Source organism: Saccopteryx leptura, chromosome 1, assembly GCF_036850995.1.
Source record: "Saccopteryx leptura isolate mSacLep1 chromosome 1, mSacLep1_pri_phased_curated, whole genome shotgun sequence".
Lineage (NCBI taxonomy): Eukaryota > Metazoa > Chordata > Mammalia > Chiroptera > Emballonuridae > Saccopteryx > Saccopteryx leptura.
Genome location: NC_089503.1, coordinates 38185410 through 38199042, shown reverse-complemented (window position 1 = coordinate 38199042; position 13633 = coordinate 38185410). Strand labels below are relative to the sequence as shown.

Below are 13633 nucleotides of genomic sequence, written 5' to 3'. Positions count from 1 at the left end.
CAGCACCCACCACCTCTTTATATCCACAGAGGCTGAGTGGAGAACTTGGGATTCTATCTCCACCAGGTTGTAAGGCATCATTTTACTTACCCCACCCGAGTGATGTCAGAGGAGACTTAACAAACATTCCTTTTTAGTAAAACAAAAAACTTAAATTAAACATAGAGTTTTACAACACAACACCCTAGAAGTTTAGATTTCTATGGAAAAATCACATATAATACCAAGAATCCGAAGAATATCAACTTGAATGAGAAAAGACAATCAACAGATACTAATGCTGAGGCTACACAGATGGTAGAATTATCTGATTAGGATTTTAAAGCAATTCTTATACAAATGCTTCAGGCGCCTGTGGGACTATTACAGAAGATCTTGTATTTATGTTATTGAAGTCCTGAGCTAGGAGAGAGTGGGCTAAGAAAATGCATGAAGGGATAATAAATAGCTGGAAATATAGCAATTTGTCAGAATACATAAACCCACAGATTCCCGAAGCTGAGGGAATGGCAAACAGGATGAACCCAAAGAAGTTTGCATCAACTAAGTTAAAACTAGTTCAGAAAACTAACTAAAGACAAGAAAGAATACTTTGAAGCAGGGAGAGATGAAAAATACTTTAACTATCGGGGAAAAGTAATTAAAGTGACAGTAGCTTTCTCATCAGAAACCTGGGCAAGTGGTACACTTGTTTGAAGTGCCCAAAATAGCAATCCAGAATTCTACAGCCTGTGGAAATAATTTTCGGGAATGAACAGAAAATCAGGACATTCTCAAATAAAGAAAGACAAAAATAGTTCTACCAGCACATCTACTCATCAGTTAAAAAACTATACTTTGAGATATACTCAAAAACTGTTTAGATATATAAAAATGGAATTATTAAGAGTTCTAATAACCCACAGAAGTCATGAAAAAAAAAATAGAGAAGCATAATAGAGAGAACAAACAGAAAACAAAACAGATAATAACATGGCAGAATTAATTCTTTTTTTTTTTCTTTTTTTTTGTATTTTTCCGAAGCCAGAAACGGGGAGGCAGTCAGACAGACTCCCACATGCGCCCGACCGGGATCCACCCGGCGCGCCCACCAGGGGGTGATGCTCTGCCCATCTGGGGCGTTGCTCTGCTGCGACCAGAGCCACTCTAGCGCCTGAGGCAGAGGCCACAGAGCCATCCTCAGCGCCCGGGCAAACTTTGCTCCAATGGAGCCTCGGCTGCGGGAGGGGAAGAGAGAGACAGAGAGGAAGGAGAGGGGGAGGGGTGGAGAAGCAGATGAGCGCTTCTCCTGTGTACCCTGGCCGGGAATCGAACCCGGGACTCCTGCACGCCAGGCTGACGCTCTACCACTGAGCCAACTGGCCAGGGCCAAAATTAATTCTTAATACATCAATAATGATATGAAGGAATATGTAAATAGTTTAAATACATCAATTGAATGACAGATTTGCAAAGTGGATTAAAAACATGAAAGTAAAAGGATGAAAAGTACATATTATGGCTGAAAATATATATAAACATTAATAGGAAACAGGAGTATTAAGTTAATATAAAAGTACCACTTTGTACGAAGAAAATTACCATGGCCAGGGCAGAACATTATATAATGATTAAAACTGTTCATCCAACATTAAGTTGTATCAATATTTAAGTTGCAGGTACCAAGTAATAGCATTATGGTATGTGAAACAAAAAAATATTGATAGATATAATGGAAAGGAGTAATGCACAAATCTATAATTACAATGGGAGAATTCACTTCTTTTTCAATGATAGATAGTAGAACTAAAGAGAAAACCAGTAAGAATATAGATTAATACAGCAACCAACAGGATATAATTGACATTTATAGACTACTTTACTTGACAACAAGAGAAAACACATTGATTTCAAGTACTTATGGAATGAACATATGCCAAGATAGACCATATCCTGGGCCTGGGCCATTAAACACATCTCAATGAAATTGAAATAATGGAAATCACAGAGTGTGTTCTTTGATTGTAATGAATCAATCTAATTAGTAATAGAATGATAACAGGAACATCAACAATTGAAAACTAAACAACATACTTCTAAATAGTCCATGGGTGAAAGAAAATCTCAAGGAAAAACAAAAAAAAAATTGAACTGAATAAAAGTGAAAATGTAACATTAACATTTGAGGGTTGTAGACAAAACAATGCAGAAAGGGAAATTAGTACCACTAAATGTTTATGTTAATGAAAAGAAAATGTCTCAAATCAAGAATAATCTTCCATCTCAAGAAATAAGAGCAAAATAAAAATAAAGATGACAGTAGAAATCAATTAACTAAAGAAAATTATTGAAACAAAAAGCTTGTTTTTTGAAAAAGGTAATAAAATTGACAAACTTCAAGGTAGACCAAAAAAAAAAAAAAAGGTGTATGTGAGAGAAAGAGAGACAGAGAAAGAAAGAGAGAGAACACATATAACCAATATCAGGAGTAAAACAAGGCATATCACTATAGACTATAGCTATAAAAAGATAAAGGAATACTAAGAATAACTCTCTCTATATATGTGACAACTTAGATGAAATGAAAAAATTACTCAAAAGGCACAAACTACCACAACCCATTCAATATGAAATCAGTTTGAATAGTCCTATAATTATTAAGAAAATCAAATGTATAATTAAAATTTTTTCAAATTTTTTCCCCCAAAGAAATCTTTAAGCCGAAATCACTTCACTGGAGAATTCTACCAGATTTTTTTTTTAGATTTTATTTATTCATTTTTATTAGAGAGGGGGGGGGGAGAGATAGAGAGAGAACAGGGGGAGGAGCAGGAAGCATCAACTCCCATATGTGTCTTGACCAGGCAAGCCCAGGGTTTTGAACTGGCGACCTCAGCATTCCAGGTCGACGCTGTATCCACTGCGCCACCACAGGTTAGGCTCTACCAAATGTTTAAAGAATAACTAACACCAGTCTTATAGAATATCTTCCAGAAAATAGAATAGGAATAAATAATTTTCAATTCATTTTAGAGGTTTGCATTACCTTGGTACTACAGCAAACAAAGAAAGTACAGAAAAAGAATACTGCATACAGCTAGCAGTCAGGACCATAGATACACAAATCCTTAATAAAATATCAACAAATAGCATATGAAAATAATTTAGTAACATGACCAAGTAGAATTTATTCCAATGATGAAAGGCTCATTTGTTATTCAAAAATCAGTGAGGTACTTCATCATTTTTAAAAGGCTAAAAAATAAAAATTACATGGTTTTATCTATTTCTTCAGAAAAAATACACTTATCTAAATTAAATGCTTATATATACAATCTCAGAAAAGTAGGAATAGAAAGGAACTTCCTTACCTGATAAAGAACATCTACAAAACACCTACAGTAGCATCATATTTAACAGTGAAAGATGATGCTTTGCCCCATGATCAGGAAAACAGCAAGGCTGTCTTCACTTACCACTTCTAAACATAGTACTGAAAGTCTTGCAGTAAGGCAAGAAAACATAAAAGGATTATGACTCCAAAAAGAATAAATTAAACTTTCCTATTTGTGGACAAACTGGTGTTCTAAATAGAAAATCCCAAGAAATCTACAAAAAAAACCCATACCCCCAAAGCAAAATAATAATAAAAACAACAAAACCTGGCTCTCATAAAACTAAGAAATGAATTTCATACAGAAATTAATTGCATTTCTATTTATGAGCAGTGAACATGTGGAAGCTCCAACTGGTATATAGCTTATGGCAATTCCCATCAAAATCTCAACAAGACTTTGTAGTTAGAGATGAAATGTTTCTAAGATGTATATGGAACTGCAGTGGAAGTAGAAGGGCTAAAACAATTTTCAAAAAAGAAGAAAGTGGAAGGCATCAGTCTATTCAATTTAAAGACTTTTTAACTGCATTCTTTTTTAAATTTATTTTTCAATTGCAGTTTACATTTAATATTTTTCTTTTTAGTTTCAGGTATATAGCTTCTGACAGATGTGAGGTAATATCTCATTTAACTTACATTTCTTTAATCAAGATTGTGGTATTTTCAGAGAGAGGTTCATAGATTAAGGATCAGAATAGAGACTGAAGTTAGAGCCTCACACAAGTACAGGCAAATGATTTTTAAATAAATGTGCAAAAAGCAATTCAATGGAGAAAAGAGTCTCTTTAGCAAATGATGCTGGAGCACTTGAATACCCATAGTCAGAATCATGAACTTCAACCTAAACCTCACATCTTATATAAAAAATAATGCAATGTTGATCACAGATTAAAACTATAAAACTTTCAAGGAAAAATAGAAGAAAATATTTAGAAACTAGGTCTAGGTGAAGAATTATTAGACATGACACCCCCCAAAAATGGACTTTATCAAACATAAGAACTTCTGTTCTGTGAAAGATCCTGTTAAGAATATACAAGCTACAGACTGGGGAAAACAAAAATATATATATGTGGGCATCATATATCCAACAAAGAACTCGTATCTATTGTGTATAAAGAAACAGCAAAACCTGCCTTGGCCGATTGGCTCAGTGGTAGAGCGTCGGCCAGGCATGTGGATGTCCCAGGTTCCATTTCTCGTCAGGGCACATAGGAGAAGTGCCCATCTGCTTCTCCATCTTTCCTTCTCTCCTTTCTCTCTCTCTCTTTCCTTCCTTCAGCTAAGGCTCCATGGTAGCAAAGTTGGCCCAGGCGCTGAGGATGGCTCCATTGCCTCCACCTCAGGTGCTAGAATGGCTCCAGTTGCAATGGAACAACACCCCAGGTGGGCAGAGCATTGCCCCCTAGTGGGCTTGCTGTGTGTATTCCAGTTGAGCACATGTGAGAGTCTGCCTTTTTACTTCCCTGCCTCTCACTTCAGAAAAATACAAAAAAATTTAAAAAAGAAAGAAACAGCTAAACCCAGTATTGTTAAAAAATGAAACAAAAAAGAAACCAACCCGCCTGACCAGGCGGTGGCGCAGTGGATAGAGTATAGGAATGGGATGTGGAAGGACCCAGGTTTGAGACCCTGAGGTCGCCAGCTTGAGCACAGGCTCATCTGGCTTGAGCAAAAAGCTCACCAACTTGGACCCAGGGTTGCTGGCTTGAAGAAGGGGTTATTCGTTCTGCTGAAGGCCCGTGGTCAAGGCACATATGAGAAAGCAATCAATGAACAACTAAGGTGTCGCAATGAAAAACTGATGATTGATGCTTCTCATTTCGCTCTATTCTGGTTTGTCCTTATTTATCCCTCTCTCTGACTCTCTCTCTGTCCCTGTAAAAAAGAAAAAAGAAAAGAAACCCAAGTGAGCAAGGTGCACAATGAGATATTTCTCTAAAAAGGACATATGGATGGCAAATAAACTCATGACAAGATGTTCAGTATCACTAGCCATTAGGGAATTGCAAAATTAGACCAAAGTGAGATATCAGTATACTCCCCTTTAGAAGAGCTGAAATGGAAAATAGTGACACCACCAAATACTGAAGAGGATGCAGAGACACTGGATCTCTTATAAATTGCTGGTGGAATGTAAAATGGTACAGTTGCTCTGGAAAACTGTTGGACAGCCTGACCAGGTGGTGGCGCAGTGAATAGAGCGTTGGACTGGGATGCGGAGGACCCAGGTTCGAAAACCCAAGCTCGCCGGCTTGAGTGCAGGCTCATTTGGTTTGAGCAAGGCTCACCAGTTTGAGCCCAAAGTTACTAGCTTGAGCAAGGAATCACACGGTCTACTGTAGTGCTCCCCCCCCCCCCCCGTCAAGGCACATATGAGAAAGCAATCAATGAACAACTAAGGAGCCACAGTGAAGAATTGATGCTTCTCATCTTTCTCCCTTCCTGTCTGTCTGTCCCTGTCACTCTCTCTGTCTCTGTCACAAAAACAACAACAAAACAGAAACTGTTGGACAGTTTCTTTAGAAACTAAGGATACACTTACACTATAACTTAGTAACTAATCTCTTGGGCATTTATCACACAGAAATGAAAACTTATATTCACACAAAACCTATGCACAAATGTTGATAACAGCTTTATTTGTAGTAGCCCGAAGTGGAAACCACCCAAATGTTCTGACATAGGTTGACTGGTTAAACAAATTGGCACCACACCGTGAAATACTACCCACCAATAAAAAAGAACAACCTAGCTGAATACAGTGAGTTGGAGAAAGATCACTTACTGTATAATTCTATATTTATGGCCCTCTTGAAATACAGAGATGGAGAACAAATTAGTGGTTGGTTGGGGTTATGATGTTGAAGGGGAGGAAAGCAGACTACTTTAAATGGGTAGCACACGGAAGATCTTTATGATGGAACAGCTCTTTTTTTTGTTTTGTCATTTTAATTTTTTAAATTGATATTAGAGAGAGAAGAAGAGAGAGAGAGAAAGTGACACAGGAACATTAATCTGTTCCTGTATGTGCCCTGATCAGGGATTGAACTGACAACCTCTGCACTCTGGGACGAAACTCTAACCAACTGAGGCTATTCAGCCGGGGCGGAGCAGCTCTCTATCTTGATCTTACTTGAATATATATGTGATACAATGACTGATCTGTACACATACATTGTACTCATGTCAGTTTCTTGGTTTTGACATTGTACTATAGTTAGTAAAGGTAAACATTTGGGGAAACTGAGTGGAGAGTACATAGAATCTCTCTCTACTACCTTGTAGATTCCTGTGAATCTATAATTATTTTAAATTGAAAAATAAAAAAAAATTGGATATAACATTAACATTCTTCAATGTCAACTTGATTTTCTTTTTTTTTTTTTTTTTTTTTTTTTTCTTTCTTTTTTTTTTTTTTTCATTTTTCTGAAGCTGGAAACAGGGAGAGACAGTCAGACAGACTCCCGCATGCGCCCGACCGGGATCCACCCGGCACGCCCACCAGGGGCGACGCTCTGCCCACCAGGGGGCGATGCTCTGCCCATCCTGGGCGTCGCCATGTTGCGACCAGAGCCACTCTAGCGCCTGGGGCAGAGGCCACAGAGCCATCCCCAGCGCCCGGGCCATCCTTGCTCCAATGGAGCCTTGGCTGCGGGAGGGGACGAGAGAAACAGAGAGGAAAGTGCGGCGGAGGGGTGGAGAAGCAAATGGGCGCTTCTCCTGTGTGCCCTGGCCGGGAATCGAACCCGGGTTTGATTTTCTTTTACTCACACTCAATTGTTGAAATAAAAACCACGTTGCAGTCAGTTTTTTTTAAAAAGACATTGATAACAGAATATTCATTCAAGCTTTTGATTGAGAATGAGATGATTAGAATTATTTATTAGTTCATTAGCAAATTTATAGTTATGATGAATGTTTGGGCCTTCTTATAAGACAGAAGAATATGTAGAAATTCCAGGCTCAGTATTTTAAAATTGTTTTATATTTGCAAGTGATATTTGCACTTTTATGATTGCTTAAACTTGAAAAGAACTAAATTCGAGTGTTATCTCTTATATATAATTAATGTAGGTCATCATTAACATTGTTATAATCTTTAGAGGTCCACAGAATGAAAAAATATGAAATAACATGTCATGATAAATATACTTATGATATGATCACTAGAAATTTAGCAAAAATTAACTTTGAAAAGCTAACATTTATTGAGAACTTCCCATGTGCCATCTTACTGAATCTAATTGTACAGAAATTGTGGCATAGAGAGGCTAACTTGCTCAAGTTTACATATAAAGTAATTGGCTTTACATAACTGAAGGAAAAGGTTATGAGAAGTCTACAAAGAGAGACTATATGAATTGGCTGTTGTTATAGCCACAGAATGTTGGCACTGCCATTTTGAACCCAGGCAATCTTATTCTAGAGCTTGCCCTCTTAACCGCTTTACCATATTACTTCTTAAAGAATACTCTTTAAAGAACCCTGTCTAGAAATAATTTTTTTCTGAATTTTAATCTCCAAATCATTGCTTCATGTGTTTAGAATATTCAGGTTGGCTACGCAGGTTCTGTGATGAATCATAGATTTTCTGAATATTGCCACATTTTGTTGCTATAGGAAGTTTGTGTCATCCCTTTACTCATTTCATTCCATTTTGTACCATTTCATTCAACCCCTTAATGGTTGAGGTCAGGGAAAGAGGCAGCCTGACCCATGGCCACTGAAGAGGGAAATGTCGAATTGAGAAAAGCATAAATTTTCCTTTTGCCTGAGACTTAGGTCAGTGAGAAATGAGACAATGAAATACTCAGCAAAAAGTGTCAAGGAACCTGTTATTCTATTTAACATTTTGCAAACAGAAGATAAAACCACAGCTTTTGATTGGAGAGTCATAGCAAACTAATTTATCTTCAAGCAAGAGATTGTAAGTGCCTAGCCTGATTGCTTTTGGAACATTTAATATATGGGTTTTTCTGTACCCTCCTATAAGTAAAACACCTGACTGTTCTCTAGTATAATTGAAAACATGACATTATAAGGAGTCAATATAATAAGAAGCTATAATAAATTAATATATTGTCTTAAAGGTAGAAATGTAGGTGCACAATTTATTATCAGAGGCTGCTATTTCAGAAATGAATGGTCACTATACTCATCAGTTTTATTTGATAGTTGACTTTTTAAAGTGAGTTAATGGAATTTATTCAAGGTCCACAGGCAGAAGCACATATTAGTGAAATGGAATTTTGAGCATTTATTTATTCATAGACTCAGTTTTCCCACAGCTCTTCCCCCTGTTCCAGTTTAACTTTAATGTCATCAAATGTTTGAAAGGCCTAAAAGAGCCCATTAATTCTGCCCTTTGTTTTAGTCCTACTGAAGATTCAACATCACTGAAAGAATGGTGATCCTTCCTATTTCTCTGTAATACAGTGGTTCTTAACTGTTTCTTGTGCCTCAAATTGTTTTTAATGTTTTGGTAACGTTACTTCCAAAATTATTCTCTCATGCTCTCTCTTCACAAACACACATGCACACATATACACCCACAATTGCATGAATAAACAGGCACATGTATGCACATGTATTACACAACAGTTTTGCATTTTATTTCAGGTATTTCATAGCTCCCCTGCATTGCGGGGTTAGTATTTGCATAGAGAAACTAGAGTGTTTGTTGTTGAAGGTTATGTGCTCTGCACTTGCATTATTATTAACAGCATTGTATCTTCCTCATGGTGCTATTAGCAGAGCCTGAGCAGCAGAGAGACCAGCTTTCTCATCAACGAAGAGCCAGTGGTAAGCAGCGATCAGTACTGTACTTTTTTTTATTATCAGATTTATTGGGGTACCATTGGTTAAGATTATGTAGGTTTCAAGCGTACATTTCTGATACCATATATTGCATTGTGTGCCCACCTCCCAAAGTCAGATCATCTTCCATCACCTTTTGTTTGGCTTCCCTTACCCTTTACTACACCAACCCCCTATTTCCTCTCCAGTAATCACCATACTGTTTGTGTCTATGAGTTTCAGTTTTAATAGCTCACATATGAGTGCAATCATATGGTCCTTAGCTTTTTCTGGCTGGCTTATTTCACTTAGCATAATATTCTCAATGTCCATCCATGTTGTTGTAAATGGCAGATTTCATCTTTTCTGAGGCCTGAGTAGTAGTATATTATAGTATATATATATATGTATCACATCTTTATCCAATCATCTATCAAAGGACACTTTAGTACTATACTTTTTTTTTAAACTTTTTTTTTTTTTTTACAGGGATAGAAAAAGAGTCAGAGAGAGGGATAGATGGGGACAGACAGACAGGAACAGAGAGATATGAGAAGCATCAATCATCAGTTTTTCGTTGCGACACCTTAGTTGTTCATTGATTGCTTTCTCATATGTGCCTTGACCATGGGCCTTCAGCAGACTGAGTAACCCCTTGCTCGAGCCAGCGACCTTGGGTCCAAGCTGGTGAGCTTTTGCTCAAACCAGATTAACCTGGCAACCTCGGGGTCTTGAACCTGGGTCCTTGGCATCCCAGTCCAATGCTCTATCCACTGTGCCACTGGCTGGTCAGGCCCTATGCTTTCGTACATGGAGTATTTTTTGTTTTATGTCAACAATATTGATGCTCTCTTTCTCAGTTTGTGGTTATTTTTTAGGTCCTCACTGATGATTTTAGAGAATTTATTACTGTGGAAAATAACCAGCTTTGTAGGGAGAAAAATGTGACGTCAGACATATTGATGAGGATGACACATAAAACATAGCACTTTGCTTACAATTTAACTTTTGTTTTACAAATAAAAAAATGGTGGGTCTGAGATGTTTAATGTTTTCACCAATATTTTCATATGTTTAAGGGGAGATCCTGGACTAGAACTCAAGTTTCTGAGGCCTAGTTCAGCATTCTTTCTTCATACATTGTTTTTCTTCCTTTATAATGCCTGAGAATAATCATGAAGAAGTACACTTTATTTGAGAATCAAATTTGAATATTAGGCCCTGGCAGGTTGATTTAGTGGTAGAGTGGTGGCCCAGTGTGTGGATGTCCCAGGTTCAATCCCTGGTCAGGGCACACAGGAGAGGCGACCATCTACTGCTCCACCCCTCCCCTTCGCCTTCTCTCTCTCTCTCTCTCTCTCTCTCTCTCCCTCCTGCAGCCATGGCTAGATTGGTTTGAGCACACTGGCCCAGGTGCTAAGGATAGCTCCATGGAGCCACCACATCAGGTGTTAAAAATAGCTTGGTTGTGAGCATAGCTCCAGATAGGCAGAGCATCGGCAGCAAACAGGGCTTGCCGGGTGGATCCTGGTCAGAGCATGTGCAGGAGTCTGTCTCTCTGTCTCCTCTCCTCTGACGTAAAAAAGAAAAGAACTTTTTTTGAATATTAATTAAGAGGTTAGTAAAGGGATTCAAAATTTTTCATTAGTTACTTGGTAAATAGAAGATACAGTTTGGGAAGATGGGAAGAGTTATATCTTATACTGACAATTTTAACATAGACAATGTTTTCCTTCCGCTAGCACCCTGATCTTTAGTGTTCCAGAATGAAGATATTGGGATTGATTAAATTGTAATAACTTGGAATTTCACTGGTTTGGTTTTTAAATTTGTTTTTATTTTCAATTATGTAAAAGATTTACATGATTCCAGAATTAAAAACTAGATCAAATAAGGTTTAGAGGAGCCGAAAGCTTGGTGTCATTCTTTAAGGAGAATAATGAAACAATATCTTGCTTGAAATATTTTACAAAAATATTTTCAAATAAGAGGCCTGAAGCTTAGATTCTATTTTTTTAATATTTATTTATTTTAGAGAAGAGAGAGAGAGAGGGATAGAGAGAGAAGGGGGAGGAGCAGGAAGCATCAACTCCCATATGTGCCTTGACCAGGCAGGCCCAAGGTTTCGAACTGGTGACTTCAGCGTTTCCAGATCGATGCTTTTTCCACTGCACCACCACAGGTCAGGCCCTGAGGCTCAGGTTCTATTAACTTGAAGGTCAGTCTATCTCAGGTTGACATTATGAAACCAATCATTTTCAGAGAAAACTTTCTTCCCTCTTTTTCTTCTTAGTATAGTTTAAAATGTGCTTTCTACAATGACCAACAGCTATCGTGTGTCTCTTATTTTATTATTTATTTCGTTATTTATTTGGAGAGAGACACACACACACACAGAAAGGGAGAGAAATGAGAAGTGTCAATTCTTCATTGTGGCTCCTTAGTTGTTCATTGATTGCTTTCTCATATGTGCCTTGACCAGGGGAATACAGCAGAGCAAGTGACCCCTTGCTCACGCCAGTGACGGCCTCAGGCCAGCGATCTTGGGCTTCAAGTCAATGACCTTTGGGCTCAAGCCAGCAACCATGGGGTCATGTTTATGATCCCATGCTCCAGCCAGTGACCCTGTGCTCAAGCTGGTGACCTCGGGGTTTTGAACCTGAGTCCTCACCATCCCAAGTCAATGTTCTATCCACTGTGCCACCACCTGGTCAGGCCTGTTATGTTTTTAAATAACAGCAATGTTAACTTGCCTATACGTAGTGGGCTCATCAACTTACAGAGCGGAGATTTCCACTCCCAATAGTTACCAGTTGCTTAGGTCTAGCCTATTCCAGGAACACAACAGTGTAAGCAAAATTTTGCATGTCAAGACTGAAACTATTGATAATTTTATTAGATTATTTATTATTTTCATAGAAGATAGAATACACCCAACACTTGCTTTTCTGTGGCCATAGGTTTGATTTTCTCTTTATTATTATTGATTATTCCAGATATTTTTAGGTAATTGTCTTGGTGTTTTAAAAATAATGACCATAGTAATTGAAAATTGAAGACAACTCCATGTTTAAATAATGAATGACTTTTTATTTTCTTCTTCAGTGTTTTGAGAAGCTATGAAATATTTTACACTATTGGGTAAACTTTCAATACCATATATAGTCTAAGTATTATATAAATGTACTGATTTTGTCTTCTTTACCAGATACATAGGAGGCACACTTAACAGAATACCTTTTTAACTTTACCATTATTCCTATGTTTTCCTTTATCTTTGTTTTATCACTCTCCTTTCTTCTTTAATTCATTTCCACCAATATATGTTATTTAATGTTCCTATATAAAGGACTTAGGGATTTACTTTGAAGTCATTTGTTTTTCCTTTCCTTATTCTTTATTGTTTTCTTTCTATTTTTATTTTTTGTTTTTCTTCTTTTCCAAGTGAGGGGAGGGGAGATGGACAGACTTCTGCACACGCCTGGACCAGTATCTACCCAGTAACTCCCATCTGGGGCCGATGCTCTGCCCATCTGGGGCCATGCTAACAACTGAGCTATTTTTAGCACCTGAGGCAGAGGCTCCACAGGATCATCCTCAGTGCCCCAGACAATGTGCTTGAACCAATCAAGCCATGGCTGTAGGAGGGGAAGAAAGAGAGAGAGAAGGAGGGGGGGAGTGGAGAAGCAGATCATTGCTTCTCCTGTGTGCCCTGGCTGGGAATTGAACCCAGGACATCCACATGCTGGGCCAATGCTCTACCACTGAGCTAACCTGCCAAGGCTTATTTTCTTTTTTCTAACTTCTCCTACCCTCCAACTTTAAATATCACATCCACATTCACCTGAGTGATCATACTGAGAATTTGTGTGTCTGAAAAAAAGAAAAAGAAAGAAAAAAAACCTTATCTTTTTTTATTCTTTGATCCTTCAACTTATACATTTCATAGCATCGAGAGCATCGAGGATGAAGAAAGGCAGAATATTATTGCTAGAGAGTCTACATTTAGACCAAATTTGTATTTGTAGTGTCAGTATAGCAACTGAGGGAAAAATGTTAGCATGCTATTAGATTTTTTCTTTCAAAAAAATTTATTGGGATAATACTGTTTAATAAAATTATCTAAGTTTCAAGTGTATAATTCTATAGTACATCACCTGTACAATTCTATAATACAACATCCATGATGTTGGAAATCTTTTCTTTAATCCTGAGCAGGATTTCCTAACTCTCCATTGATTGCTTCACAGCCTGCAAAGAGATACAATTTGTTCCTGAGGCGACGTCTTATGGTAAAAGTAGTGGTGAATGATGCTGCTATGCTCTGGTTGGCTGCAGTAATAGTCTGAGTCATTTTTATCCCAATGAATAGTATTGATTTTAGGGGGAGGTCTTTGTTTCTGATTCCTATTCCCCAGGCAGTTGAGATTTTAGACTGGAAATGCTTAATGTCTTTTA

General features: G+C 37.7%; 1 protein-coding gene across 4 annotated transcripts in view; it reads left to right on the top strand.

Annotated features, from left to right (window-relative positions):
• The window catches only part of ANO5 (anoctamin 5), a 94516-nt gene that overhangs the window by 11037 nt on the left and 69846 nt on the right, over positions 1 to 13633 (top strand). Inside the window, exons 3-4 of one of the 4 annotated variants that reach the window (XM_066364381.1) lie at positions 9134 to 9181; positions 13426 to 13467. In XM_066364381.1, coding sequence (XP_066220478.1) covers positions 9134 to 9181; positions 13426 to 13467 — 90 coding nt within the window. Of the gene's footprint in view, positions 1 to 9130; positions 9182 to 13425; positions 13468 to 13633 lie in introns of all 4 variants that reach the window. The other 3 variants (XM_066364374.1, XM_066364394.1, XM_066364389.1) reach the window with 3 other exon arrangements.